Source organism: Trichechus manatus, unplaced genomic scaffold, assembly GCF_000243295.1.
Source record: "Trichechus manatus latirostris isolate Lorelei unplaced genomic scaffold, TriManLat1.0 scaffold00015, whole genome shotgun sequence".
Classification (NCBI taxonomy): domain Eukaryota; kingdom Metazoa; phylum Chordata; class Mammalia; order Sirenia; family Trichechidae; genus Trichechus; species Trichechus manatus.
Genome location: NW_004443951.1, coordinates 3,910,822 through 3,931,612, shown reverse-complemented (window position 1 = coordinate 3,931,612; position 20,791 = coordinate 3,910,822). Strand labels below are relative to the sequence as shown.

Sequence of the window (20,791 nt, the reverse complement as noted above, 5' to 3'; positions counted from 1 at the left end):
CAGAATAAGGTGGGGCTACAAAGCTCCAAAACTGGCCAATACATAAGGCTTTTAAGAGCGGTGGCTGGTGGCCGAGGGTTGGTGTGGGCCAAGGGCCAGAAGACTAGATCTGTGTAGTCAGTCACCTGGGTGTTAAATGCCTCTTCTGTGAGGTTCTCAATCTTCTCCTCAAAGCTAGAAAGAAACTCTTCTATCTTCTTATCAACCACTTCAGAGCTGAAACAAAACACCTTCAATTAAAAGTCATCAGAGACCTACTCTGGGCAGAAGGCAAAGGAGGGAGTTAGGGCTAAGGCATATTTCCAGGAAACAGGTTGAAGTGTTTTCTTTGCAGGCCTCAGTACTCTGTCCCCAGGGAAGAGAATAGGGAATCCTTACCCTACCCCTGCCCAATTTCTTGGTATTCTCATACTGAAGCAATGACAGCCATGCTTGATCATTCCAAAGTTGGGAACCAACATGGCCTTACACCAACAAGGCCTATACCAGCATGAATGCCAGGTTCCTTGCCTTTCCTGTCCTCAGGTCTGCCTGAAGAGAAGAAACATTGGCAAGCCCTGCACAGTGACCACAGGACTTGAGTCAGGCCCTATAGGACCAGTGGAACCACCGATCAGTCCTGGATCAGCCCAACTATGAACCCCAAGCCTCAACCAGTGACTAAATGACGCAAACCCTATTTAAGGTTTGAGCCTGCAGCATAAGGGAGTACACATACTCCCAACTCTCCATGTGTTGGAGAATACCCCAGAATAACAAATTGGGCCCAACTACTCACTCACTTACTCACTTGTATTTGGTTGCCTGAGTCCCCACGGTGACAGAGAACCCTAGAATCCCAGATGTGTTTCTACAGGTAGGGTAGACATGGTACCTACAGGCAGAATGAAAAGTTCTATCAGTTCAGGGGGTCACCTGGGCCCTGCTTTCAAAGGCACTAGAAATGAGTGGGAAGAGTTTCTGCATGTCCTGCCTGGACTTGGAGGTCCTGAAAAAGGACCCACAGTTTGCCCCCAGACAAAAGCCTTGGAGCTATATGTGCATGTATTTCATTCTAAGATTAAGGTATCCACCCCTCTCCTGAACCAGAAACCACAGGGTAGCTTTTTCTCTTGCTAATCTTGAAACCTGACCAAACTGAAAACCTGGTCACAGGCCAAAATGCAAATTCCAGAGTTCTGACTAGTAGGTATGACTAAGGCATGGAAGGACCAAAGAACTGAGAGACTGCTCAGTCAGGATTCTGATCAGCTTCAGACTGCAAAGCAAACCCAAGACCATTATTTGAGCTCAGTGCCCTTACTAGCAGACTTACCCAAGGGTCTGCTTGGTTCGAAGGAAGTCAAAACAAGGCTCTTCCATGTGCATCTGTAATTCAACATACTATCCATCAGCCCAACTCCTCCCAGCAGAAAAACCTCCATTTCTTCCCCCTAAAGTACTCCACATACCTCTGAAGTCCAGCCTCCTTTACTGCCTTTTTCCTAGATGGCCCAGGTTCCCTGTCCACGCTTACACTGTTTAAGAATACTAAATGACCATCTCACTTAAACAGTGGACCCTCTCTCCTTCCAATCACAGGTGTCTGACTACCCCAAGTCCCTAATTCCCAGAAAGAAAGGCTAGGCCTCATACAGTTCAACTCTCCTTTACCCACTTACCACAAGCAGCTCCATAAGGGTGTATTCTCTCAGACTCCTGGGACCTGACTGAAAGGAGAAGTTGGTCAGATCACCTGAAAACCCAGTGGCTTATGAGGTTTTTTAATAATCCAGCTACCTCTGCCAACCACTCATTCCCCCACAAGAGTTAATCATACCCTCTATTGCCATAATTTCAACAATTGTGTGTCCATATCTGCCTCCTCACTAGTCTGAAGATCTGTGAGGACAGGGATCATGCTTGATCATTTGTATTCCCAGCACTAGCACAGAACTGCAGGTAGACATGGAGGTTAGTCCAATAATCCCTGATCTGCAAGCTCCTGCCCAGAGGACCCACAGCATGTGTTCTAAAATCAAGCACTTTAAAAAAGTTCAAGGTCCTAAAGGGGGAGAACAGGAAATATCTGAAGATCATGAAGGGTATCTGGATTCATCCCTCAGGTAGAGAGAATATGAATAGAATTTCTGCAGCCACACACAAGGACCCAAACCAAGTGATAACGAAAGTGCCTAAGAGACAGAAAACACACTTGCGGACCATATCCTCCTGGCTGCTCTGGCAAAATAATGAAGTCAGAATTAAGGAGGGCAGGAAGTCAATAAGCAAAGATGTTGCTAGTGCATCCCGGCATCAGGTTCTTGCAGGCTCCTCTGACAGACTCATTCCCACTTCACCAGAGCCCACGTGCCCTGCAAGCCCTAATTAGTCAGCACAGAGATTTCCTCTTTGCCTCTAAAAGGGCTGTAACAAAATCAGTCAAAACCCTGTAACAATAACAGTTTACTGTTCAAAACGCTCTCTGTGAGGAGGGAAGTAGTTCCCTAAAGGAAACAGTTTGTATTAGACGCTACTGCTAAGAGGTTATCAATGGAAAGCACCTCCACAGACATTTTCTCGCAATATGAAGCCCTGCCTAAAAGTCTGGAGAAGTACCCCTGCTTGGATTTTGAGTAGTCAGAGGCACTAGAAATGTGGACAAAGTCACGCAGGGCCAAAGCTGGGCCTCCAGGCAAAGACAAAAATCTTATCAACTGAGCTCCAGAATCGCTGTGACTCTTGAATCAAAGGACTCATTAAGACTGGGACAAGGCTGAGCTTCACTAACAAGAAGTGGCCACGACATCAGGCAGAATTTGCTTCTGACAACCAGACCTAGACAAAGTCAGGGTAAGACTCAGGCCCAGGGTCAGAAACACAATAAAGGAACAATGAAGGAGACAGGCCATGCAGCTCTGCCCAAAGCCCAGGCCAGGGATCTTCACAGGGCCTGACAGGAAAGTGACTTCCTTATACAGGGAACCCAGGACTGTAGCAGCAGTTATAGGAGCCCCTGAGTTTGAGAAGTCTGAGATCAAGCTGGAGAGACACAGGTTTAGGGAAGATCCCCATATTTCTAGAAGTGGGTGGGACTAACTATGCCTAAAGCAGGGTACGGGCCAAACTGCAAAACTCTTTATCTTACATCCCACCCCACCCTTTCAGAATGGTGTGGAAAGAACACAGGATCTAAGGACAGAAGGAATAAATTTGAGTCCCTCGTGGTATGATCTCAGGTAAGTAAGGAACTGAACCTCAGATTCATCATCTATAAAACAGAAGTGATGAATCCTATCTTCTGGGTGCTTTGAAACCTTTAATTATGACAGCTCATTTGTTGTCATTCTGTTTGCTATACAGTGAGGGCTTGGCTATGGATACTTTTGTCTCTTCTTAAAAAATGTCCTCCTGCTGTTTGGGGTTTTGTCAGGAGTGATACCTAAGAATTTCCATCCACACTTCAGTCTCTGTTCCTCTGACTAGTGGTCAGGTGATTAATGAAGCAATAGCTCACTGTGAATAAAAAAGAATCTATTTCACTGACAGAAGCAATCTTTAAATGTGGCTGCTTCAGGAGGACAAATAACCCCAAGCATAAAACTACAGAGGTAACTGTAAAAGGGTCTTGACGGCTGACCTGGTAGTACACAGTGACTTCAGAGTTGGCATCACCCTTGTTCAGGGCTCTCACTTTGCATAGGTGGTGGCCACTGGGCAGCTCTACCACCTGGAACTGCACAGGCATCTCCTGTTCCAGAGGGATGAAGTTCAGCTTGCTGCAAGAGAATCAGGGTGGGTCCCTGAGGCAGTGCCTTTCTCTTCTAACCCCCACCCAAAAGCTGTTGAAAAGAGCCAAGATTTCCACAGTTCCTTCTGAATTGTTCTGTTTATACTATCCTCAAGAAAATCTACCACAAGAAGTATCTCAACTGTGGGTTTAATAACAATTTACTGAGTTGTGGCTCAATGCCATCTTCCTGGTAAGAACACATAACTCCTAGAGAGAAAATTCAAATCAACACTCACTCAACAACGTATTTCAGGAAATCCATAGACTCCTAGGAGGGAAAGGAAAACTAGATTAGGCTCCCTTGACGTAAAATTTCACCTGGAACCAATTAATATTAATATTCTAATGGCTGGGGAGCCCTGCATAGCATTAAAATACCAGGCAAGTCATTCACTGATTGGGCAAGTCATTCACTGGCTCGGTACTGATTATGTTTGTTGAATATTAAGTGGCTCTTAAACTGAACAGCTCCCTTTCTGTGCTCTGTTTACTCATACACTGCAGCACTTTCCCCACTGGATCAAGCTTAATTGTTTAGTGTCAGTTTACCCATTAGACTATATCCTCTATGACAACTGTGATTGTGTCTTAGAAACCTGGGCCCATTAGCGCAGAGCCTAGCATAGAATAAGCAATAGAATAACATTTATTTATACTAAGTGAATACTTCCTCCTTCCCTCTCCAGATACCTGTTTTCTTATGTATAAAATGAAGGAGAAGTGGAGGGGTGAGCTCATCTCTAAAGTGGTTTCTACCTGGGACAACTGATGGTACTAAGTCTCCTGGATCAAAAGTATCAGCCTGGAACTCCTACTGCACTCAGAGAAGCATGTAGCTGTTCTTACTCTTCTCTCTGTGAGTTGGTTTTGGGGGTGGGGAGTCAGGATGGAGAAAAAGTGGGGAGGATAGCAGCCACAGTCTCAAGTGATCATTTATCTGTTCTATCAAAGGGCCGGTACTGAGAAACTGGGAGACTATGAAGGAAAATGGTCAGCTGCAAAACAGTTTAGTGAGAGTACCAAGCAAGCACTTTTGGCTGGAAGAGACCTCAGTTAGTTACAAGGCCCCACAGACATATCCAACTCAAAATATGTCAGAACAAACTCCTCATGTGGCCCAAACCTATTCCTATTCATTCACTACCCCTAGCCAGAAATCTGGGCATCATCCTAGACTCCTCCCTTCTTCCTTACCCCCATTATCTAATTGGTCAATGAGTTTCAACCATCTCTACCTCATTATTTCTTCTGTTTCATTTACTTTTGCCTAACCTCAGGCTAACTTCATTTTTTTACTTCAACTATTATAAGAGCCTCATAATTGGTCTCTGCATCTTTCTTGACCACAAATCTTCTTTTAAATTCATTTGCTACAGGAAAAGTCAAAGCTCAGCTTGACACACAAGTTTGACATATAAGCTTGACATACAAGTTCTCCCTACATATGTATGTACATATGTATGTTTCTCTCACCACTCCCCTCCTCCCACTTTAATCTCTTTGTTGTTGTTGTTAGTTGTTGTCACGTCGATTCCGACTCATGGCGACCCATGCGTGCAGAACAGACCTGCTCCATAAGGTTTTCAAGGCTGTGATCTTTTGCAAGCAGATCACCAAGCCTGTGGGTTCAAACTGCCAACCTTTCAGCTAGTTGTTAATCTCCAGACATTAGTCAATTGTTTGTGGTTTCCATACACAATCTTCAACAACTGTAACCAACAGCATATATTTGCCCCATTTCACTCAGAGTCCTGGTTCATTACTGGCACTCTTCTTTTGTATGAACAAACTCTTGCCAGCAACAGAGGGGCCAGGTTGCCTCCTAAATGAACTATGACAATGTTGGCCTGCCATAACTACACAAGTTCCCCTTTGGAAGAACTAATGCAATTCCAGAACCTACAACTGCCTTCAGACCTGGCGTACAGCAACAGAACACCTCACACTCACTGTGCTTGTGACATTCCCTTGTACCAGGCCCTCAACAAAGAACTGGGATTTGAACTCTTTGACGAAGCTCAGCAAAGACTCAAGGGAAAGGCCATCCATCAAAGCCCGGTACTTGTCAATCATAGACCAACGAGCATATTCCAGGATTAAAAGCCGCACATCTCTGTACAGAGGGCAGAAAAAAAACAAAGTTTGTCGTAAGAAATGAATTTTGAGAGTAAAGAAATATTTGGTCAATTTTCTATAGATGATCCGTTTCAGAACAGAGACAATTTCCACCACAACTTAAGCTGGGGAAACAATGTCACAATTACCAAAAAGCATTTAAAATTGTAAACATAAACTCTTTACACTGATTTTCTCACTGGTACAAGTACTCACTTATCTCAGTTGCAAAACAAAATGTTAAACATAAAGTTGCCAGATGAGTCAAGTTTACCAGTCATACACCAATTTAAAATTATTACTATTTTGGTTTGAAATCTCACCAACATGTTATTAATCACTGGGGGTGACTATTTTGGGATCAATTACTGCAGGGACAATATAGTATATAAGTAATGGCTCTAGTCTAGAATCAGATTCCTCCCTTCTACTACCCCCCTCTCACACTAAGCTGTTTGAACTTGGCAAGTTACCGGGCATCTGTGCTTCGATTTCTTCACTTGTAAAACAAGAGCAATAATAATACCTGCCATTCACAGGGCTTTTATGAGAATTAAAGGAGTAAATATATATAAAGCTCTTTAGAACAGATGTACCACATAGTAAATCTTCAATGATAGAAGGTGTTATTATTACTCTATCACACTTTAACAGTACTTCAGCAGTTACTGAGATACACAGCTCTATTCATCTCCATATCAATGGTTCCAGACAACTCTCCTTTCCAATTTATATGTTTGTTTTTCTTACTTTTTGTGATCAGATTATCAGTTATTATATGCCTGATTTTAATAGCTTCTTCCACTGCTTTCTAATTCTGGTAATTAATTGGTTCATTATAACTGTGTCAAAAGCAGGGCATCTCTATTAAGTTGTGCTGTTAGTCCACCATTTATGTATGTCCAGCAAGGAGGTCAAGTAGGGGCTTGTAGCCATATGCAAAAAGGGCTGTGTCTGCTCTAGAGGGCTTTCTTTCCTTCCAAAAAGGATCCACCTGCCTTTCTGATTCGTACAAAGGGGCCCTATAGGCTACCTTCAGCCTGGACTAAAGAAAGAACAGGTTCTGATGGAAGGCCTAAGGGGTGTGCCTATTAGCAAAGGGTGTGAGTGTTAGCACCAGACTGTTCAGAAGTCTTTCTGATCTTTCCTGAGGCCTTAGCTGAATTCTGGATAGTTGAGGTTGCCAGATTAAACGAATGTTAACCAATTTAACTCATGTACTCATCACAGCACTCACTACACTAAAATCACCATTAGGCAATTTTAGGCTACAAGAAAGCCAGCACTTTTTTAACTGTTATTTATTTACAGATTTTGGAAAAAACAGCCTTCTTTACCTTTAGCTTCTGACTGATTTCAGAAGGATGCTTTCAGTTGTATTCACAGATAAATTAATTAAGCTGGATTTAGAAATCCTATAAGCCCATGGACTGGATTCCCAAACTACAACACAATTCTAACACGTCTGAAAACTAGCACTGAAACTACAGCCCCATCCCCTATACTTATCCCCTAGGAAGGCAAATACTTTCAGGCCCTCAAAATACAAGCTGATCCCACATATACCCACTTGGCCAGAGTCTCAGGCTTGATGAGGATGTTAAAGTAAGTCTTCTTCAACTGCTCAGTTATCATTGTAAAGACAGCTGGTGTGGAACTGAAGTCAGCTAAGTAGTCAATAATGAGCTGAAACAGTAGCTAAAAGAAAAAGAAAGAAGCATTTTAAGTGGAGAAACATGGAAATCCACTAAGTTTTAGGGGGAAAATATTTCCCTTTGATTTTTACCAGGGGATTAGCATGGTGCTAAGTATCATGAGGGACATAAATACTAATGACTCAAAGAATCTTCAAGGGCCAAAATCCTTAATAATTGTCAAATTACTGTTTTTCCCTTTTTAAGTAATTTTTATGAGTACTCTCAAACATTTTTTCTTCCATATGAAGTTAAAAATGTTATCCAGCATCCTCCCCACCCCAAAATGTGGTTTTAATTGGAATGAGATTATATTTATATATCAATTTTGGAAGCACGGACAATTTTATGATATCAGGTTGTCCCATCCAGAAACATAAGTCTTTCCCTTATTTTAAGTCTTTTTAAACAAGCTTCAAAAAGATTTGCAGTTTTCTTTAGATAGATCCTATACTTTCCTTATTTATTCTTAAGTATTCTATTGTTGTGCTCAATACAGAAGAAAAAAAAAACCGTTGGTGCTGAGTTGATTCCGACTCATAGCAACTCTACAGGACAGAGCAGAAGTGCCCCCTCTAAGGTTTCAAAGGCCGTAATCTTTACAGAAGCAGACTGCCACATCTTTCTCCTGCGGAGTGGCTGCTGAGTTTTTTTTTAATTGTTGTGCTTTAAGTGAAAGTTTACAACTCAAGTTAGTCTCTTGTACAAAAATTTATACATACATTGTTTTGTGACCCCAGTTGCTCTCCCTATACGGTGACAGCACCTTCCTCCTTTCCGCCCTGGATTTCCCGTGTCCAGCTCCTGACCCTCTCTCTGCCTTCTCATCTCGCCTCTGGACAGGAGCTGCCCATTTAGTCTCATGTATCTACTTGAGCTAAGAAGCACACTCTTCACAAGTATCATTTTATGTTTCATAGTCTCAAACAAACCACCAAGTCTGGTGTGGCTGGTGAGTTTGAACCATCGACCTTTCGGTTAGCAGCCAAGTGCTTAACCACTACACCACCAGGGCTCTTTACTGAGAAAAAGCCATTGATTTTGATAATTGATTCTCATACACTGATCTGTGACCAGCCACATCACACCAATTTATTTTTTTAATTGTAGTAGTATCTTAGGGTAAGAATATAATCATATGATCTGCAATGAAAAAAATACTGTCTCTTCAAAAACAAATTTTTTAACAAGTATTTCATTTTTTTTTCATTTTATTGTACTAGCCTGAAACTCTAAAACAATGTCGAATTAATTAGGTGACTGTGAGTATCCTTGGCTTGTTCCTGACTTTACTGTTCAGCATTTCATCATTTAGTGCAATATTTACAGTTGTTTTTTAATTAAAGTTTTTACTATATTTAAGTAATTTCCTTCTATTCCTACCTTATTAGGAATGGCCACTCAAATTTACCAAATGAATTTTTCACATTTATCAGTATATGCACATAGTATTTCTCCTTTTGATTTGTTTTATAATGAGTTATGTTCATCAGCTTCCTAATACTGATTCACCCTTGCATTCCTGGTGCTTGGTCATGGCGGATTATTCTTTTGCTATATTGTTGGATTTAATTTCTTTTAGAATGTGTGTATCTATATTCTGTGGGTGAAACTGGTCTTCAGTTTTCTATCTATATCAGGTTTTAATATTAAGGCTAGGTAAGCTTCATAAAATGAAGAATATCCATTATTTTTTAATGGTTTGTATTTTTAAAAAACTCTCAGGGTAATTTCAAAATATACCTTCTAAATGACAACCACTGTATACTAAGCTGTAATCTGTTTGGATCTTAAACTACATTATATTTAAGCCTTTGATGGTTGACAAAAGTAAAATATTCGATGGTGCCTCCTCCTACGACCAATCTTTGTTTCCTGGAGAGATTGAGAGGAGTGGATGTATAAAGGTGAGAGCTATCTCTTCTCTAGGGTTTTTGCTAAGATTTGAAGGCTATTGCTGCCTAGCACAAATCTAACTGCAAGATCCTTTCATCTAGATCTTTCTTGTATGAACCCAGTTCCCCAAACATTAATACAGTAACTATTCCTACCCAAGCAACATACATATAAAATTTGTTGTTGAGTACATTACATTATTTTACCTGGTATTTAATGATCTAACCCTCTTAGCTATTATCCCATACTATTCCTTCCTAAACTTATGCAGTTTCTGACAAAGCATCCTTGGAGTATACTGCTTGCCAAGAGATAAATTATCTCTGTTTTTAAAAGGCTCATAAACTTGGAAGGAAAACAAAACGCATAGACTTGAAACAACGGGAAAAAATGCAAGAAGAAAACGAAGAAACAAGCATTTGAGTTTTCAATGAACATTAACGTCACATAAACACTAATGTGCCAGGTGCTTTAAATTTGTTATTGCTGTATCGTATCAAATTAAGCTCAAACCGGTCCTAAGTGCCAATGTTGGCTGCGGAGAAACTGACAGCAAAGGGAAGTGAAAGCAAGTCCGAAGCAGGGGCTGTGTTTGTATGCACTGCCAATACTTAATGTATGGCCAGTCAAGGTGACAACAGCTGTCAACAGCCAAGCAAACTCATGATAATCCACATTAATAAACATTTCTTTCTATGTACAACACCCCATGCACAAGCCACTATGCCTGGTAGTACTATAGGGGCAACGAACAAATATATTTTACAACTCTGTATGAGGAAAACAGAGCACTTGTACTTACAGGTAGTTTGTGGTTGAATCCTTTCACTCGAATAATTAAACCATGTTCTCCAGCTACTAGTTTATACTCCAGCTGTGCCACATCTGCTTCATAAGCTGGTTCCGCAAGGTTATGGGTAAGGATGTTGACAAAGATATCAAAGAGGACCACACTGAGAAGTATTAAATGCAAACAGCAGCATCATTAGTTGGTAAGAAATAGACAAAGATGCCTACTTTCAATTTAAAGTAAGAAACTTCACTTTTGGAAAGGTGTTACATTTACTACTCCAGAATGTAAAACTGTATACTAAAAATTCAAAGGTAAATACGGCTTCCTCAGGACTCAGATTTAGAACTCCTACCTTCTGCAGTGCTTCCCAATCCTTTTCATGTCATGCTTACACAGAAAATCATAATATCTGTACTGCACAACAAGGTAAATGAAAAAGCCACTACAGCTAACTGGCCTTCAGGCTCTGGCTACCCCAGGCCGAGGCTTTCTGACTAACCAACTAAAAATCTGAGGGAAGAGAGGAGGGTAATGCATTCTTTAAAGTGGATATTAATAAATGTTGATGCTGCTTATCATTTTAAGATTGGATTTTACAGTTTAAGTGGCAAAGGAAAGAAAGAAGTAAAATAGTTCCTGAGCCCCTCCTATGTGTCAGACACTGTTTTAGGCTCTCAGAACTCCCATAATATAGCTGTCTACATAAATAAGAAAGTAATCTGTTAACACCAAGGTAAAATCAGATTCCTTGGCAGTCTTTAAATACAAGATCAAGATACCCATCAATCCTCATTATGGACTGGGAGCTATCCCCAAACTGATCTCTAAGAAACTTTCTCAATCCAGTAATTCTATGCCTAGTCTACATTATCAGCATGTTTTACGTCTGGGTGCTGGAGATGCAGCGGCCACCGTTCCATTTTAATGTTTAGTATTCTATACAAATAACTTGTTTTGGGCACAGAGAAAAATAAATCAGTCAGTAACAAGTACTCAAGTACTTAGAAAAAGACAGGATGATTCAGAATGAAACAAAACAAAATTTAGTTTTTTAATAATAAAAATTATTTTCCAGAAAAGAGGGCAATTCCTTACTTTGCTGCAGACTTCTGTATCAAAGGTGAGATCAGATGAAAACGTATATATGCTGAAAGAAAAAAGAACACAGATAAGAAAACACAGAATGCCAGAAAGTTATAGCAGAGCCTTTCCAAGGAAGCTGAATAAATATTAAGACCATTTTCAGAAACTTTCATAAGCTATTCAAGAAAGACTGTGGAAATACTTTCCCAATAAACTCAAGAATCCCACAGAACTACAATACAGTTGTGTTTGAGGTTAGGGATATGGATTAAACGGCATTCAAAAACAGTGTATGATTCCAACTTGTTTAAGTTTTCAGGCCATGCAAAAGAACAGAAAAACAAAAAAGCAATACAGTTTGGGCCATCATGTTACAAGAGAAGACAAGGACTTTTAGGGTCTGTTTCGCTGTCTACTGTACTTCCTTTATGCTGAAAAGCAAAAAGGTAGAGGGAGACAGATGGGGGAGATTTCACATCTGTAGTGCTGGACTAGACTGTCATGACTAAGGATAACTTCCTTCAGGATGCTTTTATTCCATCTGTTTTTAAAAATAGTGTTCAAAAAATACCACCAATGCCTTAAGGTGGCCTAATACTTGGCTCTGCTTTCATCTAACTGAAAGAAAAATAAGTGAAAACAATTTCATTCTAGGCTTGAATCTTTATTCATCTTCTGGAATCTGGAGTGTCTACAAGAACTTCAGTGACAGTAAAGGAACAATATGGATCTGACAGATAAGCTTAGAAAAGGTCTTCAAATGGAAAGGGAAGGGTTAATAGACATGCGTCGGGGCAGCGGAAGATGTTACAAAACACAAAAGATTTGTTATACTTATTTCACTCCTTTAAGGGAAGGAAACATTTTTACCTTTGGGGATTTTGAATTTATTGTCTTTCTTATACCACAGGCAACCTTGTGGAGTGTTCACAATTTTAACAGGGTATTCCGTCTCAGGGCAATCAAAAGCCTTCAACGTGAAGTCCGTGGCTAACAAAAGAAAAGAGAGTAATAATTCACTCAGGTATTTCAATAGGATTCCCAGCAATCTGTTCTTAGTTTGAGAAGTCCAAGTTAGACGTCTAAGTTTCTTTATGGCAAAAATAAGCCAAATTCAAATACTGGAGCACAATAAATTAACAGAATACTACAAAGAAAACTCTCAGACTTAAACTAAATGAACTCTTAAAGATCCATAATTTCCCAACAGTTGATTCTCATCTCTACACATTCTGCTTCACTCTCTTTCTCAAAGACAATATTAACAGTGAGAGGGACCTTCTTTGGTCAGGATAGTTAGATAAACCAATTTATAAAAGAACCCATTGTTAGTGAGAATGTCTTTTGCCAACCTTATGGACATCTGAAAAGTTACAAAAGACTGTCTCAAAGTCAAACCTGTCCCTTCAGTTAATGAAAACAAGGTGTTTCACATCAACATGTAGATAAGAAAAAGTTAATGTAGGGAAAATTAAAAGGAAAGTGTTGCTATATTTATTAAAAAAAAAAAAAAAAGAACTAGGTCGCTAAGGTATTTAAAGTCCAACATGTAGAACTGAATTATCTAAAAATAATATGTAAGACTTTTTAAAAAATTTCTGGTTATATACAACCTTTGTTCTAAATCAGTGACTGTCCCCCCACCCCTTTTTTTTAACTATAGCCCACAGTTAGAAATGTTTTACATCACAAGCTAGTAGACAGAGATACATACACCTATCTGAAACAAAAGTTCTTAAAATAATAACACCCTTTCTATACACAAAGAAACATTTTGCTATTTTCCATTCTAAATGATTTTTTAAAATGCTTTCACAACCCATTACATTAATTTCACAACCCTCTAATGGGTTGCAACCTGCAGTTTGAGAAACACTAGAACAATCTGAGAAGATAATGGCAATTCCTAAGGAGACTTATGTGAAAGGATCAGCTATGACATGTCAGAACAAATACATAAGCTTCAGAGAATCCCAAGAACTGAGTTTAAGTTCTAGTTCCTCAATCCACCAACTGAATAGTCTTGGACAAGTCACTTTGTTTTTCCGAGCCTCAGTTTTCTCATTTGGAAAAATAAGAAAATAATAACCTACCCCAGAGTGTTACTGGCAAGTATGAATTCATGATACTTTATAAAACCTAATATACTATACCGATGCTATTTATTTTATTTATTAGTACCCAGATGGATTATGTAAAATGATTGCTATTTCACTGACCTATGTACTTGTTTTCAGCTGGAAGATGAAGATCTGGATTTAATTCGAAATTACTATTCCATAGTTCAGCCCAAGAATTTTCAATATCTGTACAGAAGAAAAAACAAAAAAACTGACCCAGTAAACAATGCAATGTTCAGAATCCTCTTAATAACAAACCAACCACCAAATGGCCTTCACAAACCAATTCTTTCTAAGAAAAACTGTGAGTGACATATCCAGTCATTCTAGAATCTCGCTACTCATAGTGTGATCCCAGCAGCATTCGTATCACCTGGGAGCTTGTTAGAATTGCAGAATCTCAGGCCTCACCCCAGACCTACTGAATCAGAATCCATTTTAATAAGATCTCCAGATAATACATATGCACACTGACGTGTGAGAGGCATTTTTCTAAAACACAATAAAAAAACTCTGCCCCAAAAATACCAAAACAAAAAGGACCTTTTCGCTACCTAACAGATGTAGATATAAACACAGCAAAAAATAGATTCCTGCAAAGTAATATTAAGCAATTTTCATGTCGAAGTACACTTTTAAAAATTATACTCTTTTTTTGAGATGTAAAAATTGAGAAGTAAAAATTCCCAGGTGAGTCAGATATACCTAAATGCAAGAAAATTATTAAAATATTTTACCTTGCATATTATACTGAGTCCCAAACCACTTCTCCTTGAGTTCGCATTTTCCCTCATTAGCACCAGAAAGAAGAACGAGATTTGCTTTTTGCGGAACTAGCTGATTAAGGGCTTCCCCAATGACCTAATAAAAGGGATGGAGGACACACACACACACACACACACACACACACAAATAACAATTTTAACCTAACACAGTTCCGTTAAAAAGGCAAAGCCACATTGTTAAGCGCCCCCAAGATCCTAGCATCTTGAGCTCATGAAACTATCTACAGTCCATGAACATTCTAAATACAAAGCTTCGTAAGTATATCAGTTGTTTCAAATATAATAATGCTATATACAGTGTTCATCTCAAATCCTACATACTAACATTACTAGCAGTAAAAATAGCTATTATATACTGAGCCTTTACTATGTGCCAGGAAGTATTTAACATACATTATTTCTTTTAAAATTGTAAAAACAACCCTAAGGTATACTTATTTTATAGAAAATAACACTTGGCCTCAGAGGTAAATGGTTAAGTAATTTGCCCAGGTTAAAGATTAAGTAATTTGCACAGAACACAGCTACAAGCAGCGAAAGTGTAGTTCTAACCAACTTTGTATATATTTCCAAAGACTATGTTCTTAACCACTATATATTATACACTACATTTACTAATTCTTCGGTATGTACCTCATACCCAAGGATTGGTAAAATGATCTCAATGTACAGCCTCCTTCAATAATCCCTCAGCTATGATACGGACTAAACAAAGGATTTTGTGGGTTAGATTTGGAACCCTAACTACCATTTAGCACCATTTCTTCTAGAAAAAAAAGTAATAAATGGTGGTTTGGAAAAAAATATTTGGGCCCCTGGGCACAACCATAAAGGAATGGCAAAAATGTGTGGTTGTTGCTTTTCCTTTACTTTTCCCTATTCTCTTCAAAATAAGTAGCTTCGGAATACCTTATAACAACCACAGCACTATTAACACCTTGGGCTGAATAATTCTTTGTTGTGGTGAACTGTCTTTTGCATTGTAAGATGTTTAGCTTCTACTCACTAGGTTGCCAACAGTACCCCCTGAGTTATGACAACCAGAAATGCCTCCAGACATTGACAAACAGTCCCCTGAGGGCAAAACTGCCTTTGGCTGAGAACCACTGCCCTACATGAAGCAAAATGACTTACTCCCCAGGTGTAGTGGAGTGAAGACCCTAACCAACTATTTATTTGTATGTAACAGTAGCTATAAATCATGTTTCTAACTCAGGAAGTTTTATTTATTTATTTATTTTTGGGTAAATATTTTCAAAATTTAATTGTCCTAAATGTCCACTTGAACTAAAAGGCAAGCTAAACACACGTTGAGTATGGTCGACAACTAAACCACATAATTCTTAGGAATTACTTTAACTATTTTAGATGTTTCAACACTTTAAAAACAGTAAGAGTGATACCTAAAAAGAAAACTTGATTTTCCCCTCACATTAAAATATAATAGTACAAGAATCATGAAAAATTATCCATAAAACTACTGATGTTTCTTCTGCTTAAGCAAACAAACAAAATAAGCTGGTTAAATATAACCAAGTTTTCTTCATTCCACAGTTCGTAAGTACATCCCTGCAGTTTCTCACCCTCTTCATCCCCTAAAAGTGAAATGGAAACCTCCTTACTTCTGGATTGTATTCAAAAAGAAGTTGATCTCCAGTAAGAAAGTCCTGCAGTGGGTACAGCTGCATGTTTTCACACATGTTTTCCACATACTCAACTGGATCCGTCTGTAAAGAGGTAAATTTATTTCATACCAGAATCTTCTCCATAATTATCCTTAATTCACCATAACATAAAAACAATATTTTAAACAAACAATAAAACCAAAAGCTTCCGAATATATAACCAGATACCTCAATAGTTGGGGCTTAAGAATCTGATGCTCAGAATTCCAAGAAAATAAAACGTGAGCTATCTTAAGAAGCTTAACCTCACACCCGCTCTAACCCACATCCTGAGCCCTACAACACCCTAGGTTCTAGTGATGTCATAGCCTCTTCATGAAAGCAATTACCACAATGAACTGTAAATGCTTGTTTACATGTCAAGAGCCCCTACATGATTGTGAACTACCTAAAGACAGGTCTTCATCATTTTATCACTACAGTGCTATCACCTAAATTTTATTTGTAAGCATGAATCAAATCAATGTAGAAATAAAAATTTGTCTTTAGATAAAAGTATTACGATAAAGTTATAATTATTAGCATATCATCTCTATTTCAAATTAAGTGACTCCAAGTTCTCTGACTTGAAATGGAATTACTTTTCCAGAGGAAAGCAATTAATTCAAGTATTTACTGGGCACCCAGACACACAGAATTTTAAAAATGACAGGTCTTTCAGACACCAAATGGTTCCATCCCCATGATTTTCACAAGTGAGGCTACATACTCAGAATGAAGTGACTTGCCCAAGGTTATAAACTGAGTAAGTGACAGGCAGAGCAGACACTAGAATTCTGGTCTCCTAACAAATCAGCTGGAGCCCTGGTGGTGTAGTTGGTGAGAGCTCAGCTGCTAACCAAAAGGCTGGCAATTCAAATCCACCAGCTGCTCCTTGGAAACCCTGTGGGGCAATTCTACCCTGTCCTACAGGGTAACTATGAGTCAGAACTGACTCGACGGCACCTAACAACAACAACACAACAAATCAGCAAATGCTCTTTCCATACCACCACACTGCCCAAAAGCTAAACTTAATTTAGCTTTTCCTTTAATTATGAATGTAGGCAATAAACCACAGTAGTATTAGTAGTATCTGTGACTTTATTAAGAAGCCCTAGTGGCGCAGTGGCAAAAGTGATCGGCTGCTAACTGGTCCTTTACTAGACAATATGGATTGTTCTCATTTAATGGAAGACAGAAAAAAAAGTGAAGTTACTGCATTTGTGAAGAGAAGATGAGATGCAAATATCAAACTACAGACCACAGGTAGATGTTATCTACTACGTTCACGTAAGAATAGAGTAAGGAAAAAAGTAAGGAAAGAGTCACTGTTAGCTTTTCTTTCCCCTCTTGCCCTATTTCAACAAACAGTCCTGAATTAACAAGCTAACTGGTCATTAAAGTGCTATTGTTGTTTAAAATGACTTCTCCTACTGTGTTCTAATTTCTTTAATCAGTTATTTTCACTAGCCACTTATTTATAAGTTAACTGCTCTAATCAGTATGCTATAAAACTGAGTAATTCAAAGTATCTCCTGTGAGAAAAGTTCTCAAGACCCTGGCTAAAAACAGATCTTTGGTGCCAAGGCAATGGAGAAAGTATTATAATACTTTAATTTGAGATACAACTCACATATACTAAAATTGACCCTTTCAGATGTACAATTCGGTGGATTTTACTAAATTTAAAGTTGTGCAACCATTACTACTAATTTCAGAACATTTTCATCACCCCAAAAAGAAATCCTATACCCGTAAGCACTCACTCCCCATCTCCCCTTCACTCACCCCCGGGCTACCACTAATCTATTTTTAGTCTCTATAGATTTGCCTATTCTGGACGTTTCATATACTAAATAGAATCATACAATATGTGTTCTTTGTATTTGGCTTCTTTCACTTAGCATAATATTGTCAAGGTTTGTCCACACTGTAGCATAAATCAGTATTTCATTCCTTTTTAGGGCTGAATAATACTCCACTGTATGGATATACCATATTTTATTTATGCATTCATCAGCTGATGACATCTTGGTTGTTTCCACTTTTTGCCTATTATGAATAATGCTGCTATGAACATTCACGCACAAGTTTTTGTATGGACATATGTTTTTCAATTCTCTTGGGTATATATATATATAGAAGTCAAAGTGCTGGGTCATAGGGTAACTCTATGTTTAACTTTTTGAGGAACTGCCAAACTGTTTTCCAAAGCAGCTGTACCACTCTACATTCCCACCAGCAATGTCTGAGGGTTCCAATTTCTCCACCACCTTTCTAACACTTGTTATTGTCTATTTTTTAATGTTTTGGTCCATTACAAACTCTCACTGCCTTCCATTACTAATTGCCACATTATATTCCTGGTTTTCTGCCTAGTGAAAAGTACTTAATTGAACAGCTTTTCTCATCGTACTCTAGTAAGTCACTGCTGATACTGAGGACAAGTTCCTGGGTAAAATTTTTTTTTTTAATTTCTTAATTAAAAATTAATAATATAAAAGAGAATAGTTTGAAAACGTCATTCCTGTTTGCCTTTATTGTTGAAGACCAGAAAGAAGTCTGAAGAGAAATCCCCTTAACTGCTCAAAACAGAAATGATAAAAACAGAAATAAGCTGAGCAGTTAATTTAACATTCCATGCCAAGAAATGGGTTTTCCTGATTTATTCTAATTTTGTAATGATTAGGCTTTAGTCTAAGATGTTTTGGGCTCGTATTTTTCAATTAAGGCAAATATTAATGAATACTGCCAAATGTAGGGAAAAAAAGGAGGAGCTACAAAATGGGAGAATGTCAGTAAAAACAGATCTTGGAATGTCTTGCTAAGAAGGAACTGGAGAGACAGACAGAAAATATTATATATTCTACCAATGCCAGAATGCTGATCCTAGAAAAAAGGCATGTATCAAGTTGCAGCCCAATTTGAGTATCAAGTTGTAGCCCCCAATTCTTTCTCCTGCTCTTCCCCTGCCAGAATTCTGGTCCATGTGTTACAACCACAATTGACGAGAAGACTGAACAAAATCACCCTTGGTCCTTGCCATAGATAGATGGCAGGAAGTTGTTGGTTCTATGCATATCAGTATGTTTATAGGGAGGAGTGTCATAGGACCCTCTAATGGCCAATATGAGTCACTGCAGCCTTTCTGTTTTCATAGAATAAGATTTCAATTTCAAATGACTTCAAGTATATAGAGAAGACAACATTAGAGTTAATGGCAACTGGAAGCTTACAGTTTTTGTGACTTTGTTCTCATGTACTTAAGTCTTCCCTACTTAATAATATATATTCAGGGAATAGTCTCTGTTGATGATCCAAAAGCAACCTTTGAAGATGCTCTATGAACTGGTTCTAAACCAGGAATTCTTAAAGTAGAGTCCACAGACAACCTCCATAAGGTGTCAGTGGACAAAGTCAAGGGGTCCATGAATTTGGTTGGAAAGAAATTACATTTTTAATTTCACTAATCTCTCATTTAGCTTGTCCTTTGATTATGAATGTGGGCAATAAACCACAGTGGTATTAGTAGTATCTGTGACTTTACTAAGAAGCCCTAGTGGCACAGTGGCTAAAGCGCTCGGCTGCTAACTGAAAGATGAGTAGTTTGAACCCACTAGCCACTCCGTGAGAGAAAGATATGGCAGTCTGCTTCCGTAAAGATTTACAGCCTTGCAAAATTAGCGCATTTCCAGATAAACAGAAGTTTAGGGAATTTGCAAAAATCAAACCAAAATTACAAGAAATACTAAAGTGAGTCCTCTGGTTAGAAAATCAATACCATAACAACCCAAGACTAGAACACAGGGCAGAGCAACCAGTTATCAACTCAGATAGAAAAGTCACAAAAATAAATCAAAGCTAAAACACTGAAAATAGGGAAACACAGATGTCAATATGTCATAGATGACAACATTAAAACAAAAAAGACAGACTAAAAAATGTAGACATAGATTTTTTATATAGAGAGAAAATCAAGGCGATATAAAGAAATGAAAGACTGGTTTAAACTTAGAAAAATAAGGGTAAATATTAAGGTAAACACAAAGGAAACTAACAATCCTACAAGTCAAAATAAAAAACAAGAAAAATATAAAGACTCAGCAAATATAAAATCAACAAAAATGAAAAAGATGAAAAAAAAATAAAAAAGACTGAGTGCAGAAAATTAAGTGGAACAAAGAACTGTCAACAACACATAAAAAAAGACATCAAAATGACAGCACTAAACTCATACCTATCAATAATTACACTGAATGTAAATGGACTAAAAGCACCAATAAAGGGACAGAGAGTGGCAGACTGGATTAAAAAAACACGATCCGTCTATATGCTGCCTACAAGAGACACCTCAGGCTTAAAGACACAAACAAAAACTCAATGGATGGAAAAAAATATATCAAGCAAACAACACTCAAAAAAGAGCAGGAGCAGCAATATTAATCTCTGACAAAACAGACTTTAAAGTAAAATCCACCGTAAACAATAAGGAAAGATACTATATGATGATTAAAGGGTCAATACACCAGGAGGACATAACTACAGTAAGTATTTACGCACCCAATGGCAGGGCTCCAAAATACATAAAACAAACTCCAACAGCACTGAAAAGAGAGAGAGACAGCTCCACAATAGTAGTAGGAGACTTCAACACACCACTTTCGGTTAAGGACAGAACATCCAGAAAGATGCTCAATAAAGACACAGAAGATCTAAATACCACAACCAACCAACTTGATCTCATAGACATATACTGAACACTCCACCCAACAGCAGCCAAGTATACTTTCTTTTCCAATGCACATGGAACATTCTCCAGAAGAGACCACATATTAGGTCATAAAGCAAGCCTTAGCAAAATCCAAA

General features: G+C 38.4%; 1 protein-coding gene across 3 annotated transcripts in view; it reads right to left on the bottom strand.

Annotated features, from left to right (window-relative positions):
* Positions 1–20,791, bottom strand: part of NRDC (nardilysin convertase) — an 88,557-nt gene that overhangs the window by 2,559 nt on the left and 65,207 nt on the right. For 2 of the 3 annotated variants that reach the window (XM_004371741.2, XM_004371740.2), the window contains 14 exons: positions 15,881–15,985; positions 14,211–14,334; positions 13,573–13,659; positions 12,224–12,343; positions 11,366–11,417; positions 10,280–10,430; positions 7,458–7,585; positions 5,723–5,885; positions 4,009–4,040; positions 3,620–3,758; positions 1,662–1,709; positions 1,316–1,368; positions 791–874; positions 126–216 (listed from right to left, as the gene is read on the bottom strand). In XM_004371741.2, coding sequence (XP_004371798.1) covers positions 126–216; positions 791–874; positions 1,316–1,368; positions 1,662–1,709; positions 3,620–3,758; positions 4,009–4,040; positions 5,723–5,885; positions 7,458–7,585; positions 10,280–10,430; positions 11,366–11,417; positions 12,224–12,343; positions 13,573–13,659; positions 14,211–14,334; positions 15,881–15,985 — 1,377 coding nt within the window. Of the gene's footprint in view, positions 1–125; positions 217–790; positions 875–1,315; positions 3,496–3,619; positions 3,759–4,008; positions 4,041–5,722; positions 5,886–7,457; positions 7,586–10,279; positions 10,431–11,365; positions 11,418–12,223; positions 12,344–13,572; positions 13,660–14,210; positions 14,335–15,880; positions 15,986–20,791 lie in introns of those variants that run through there. The other variant, XR_002823239.1, reaches the window with a different exon arrangement.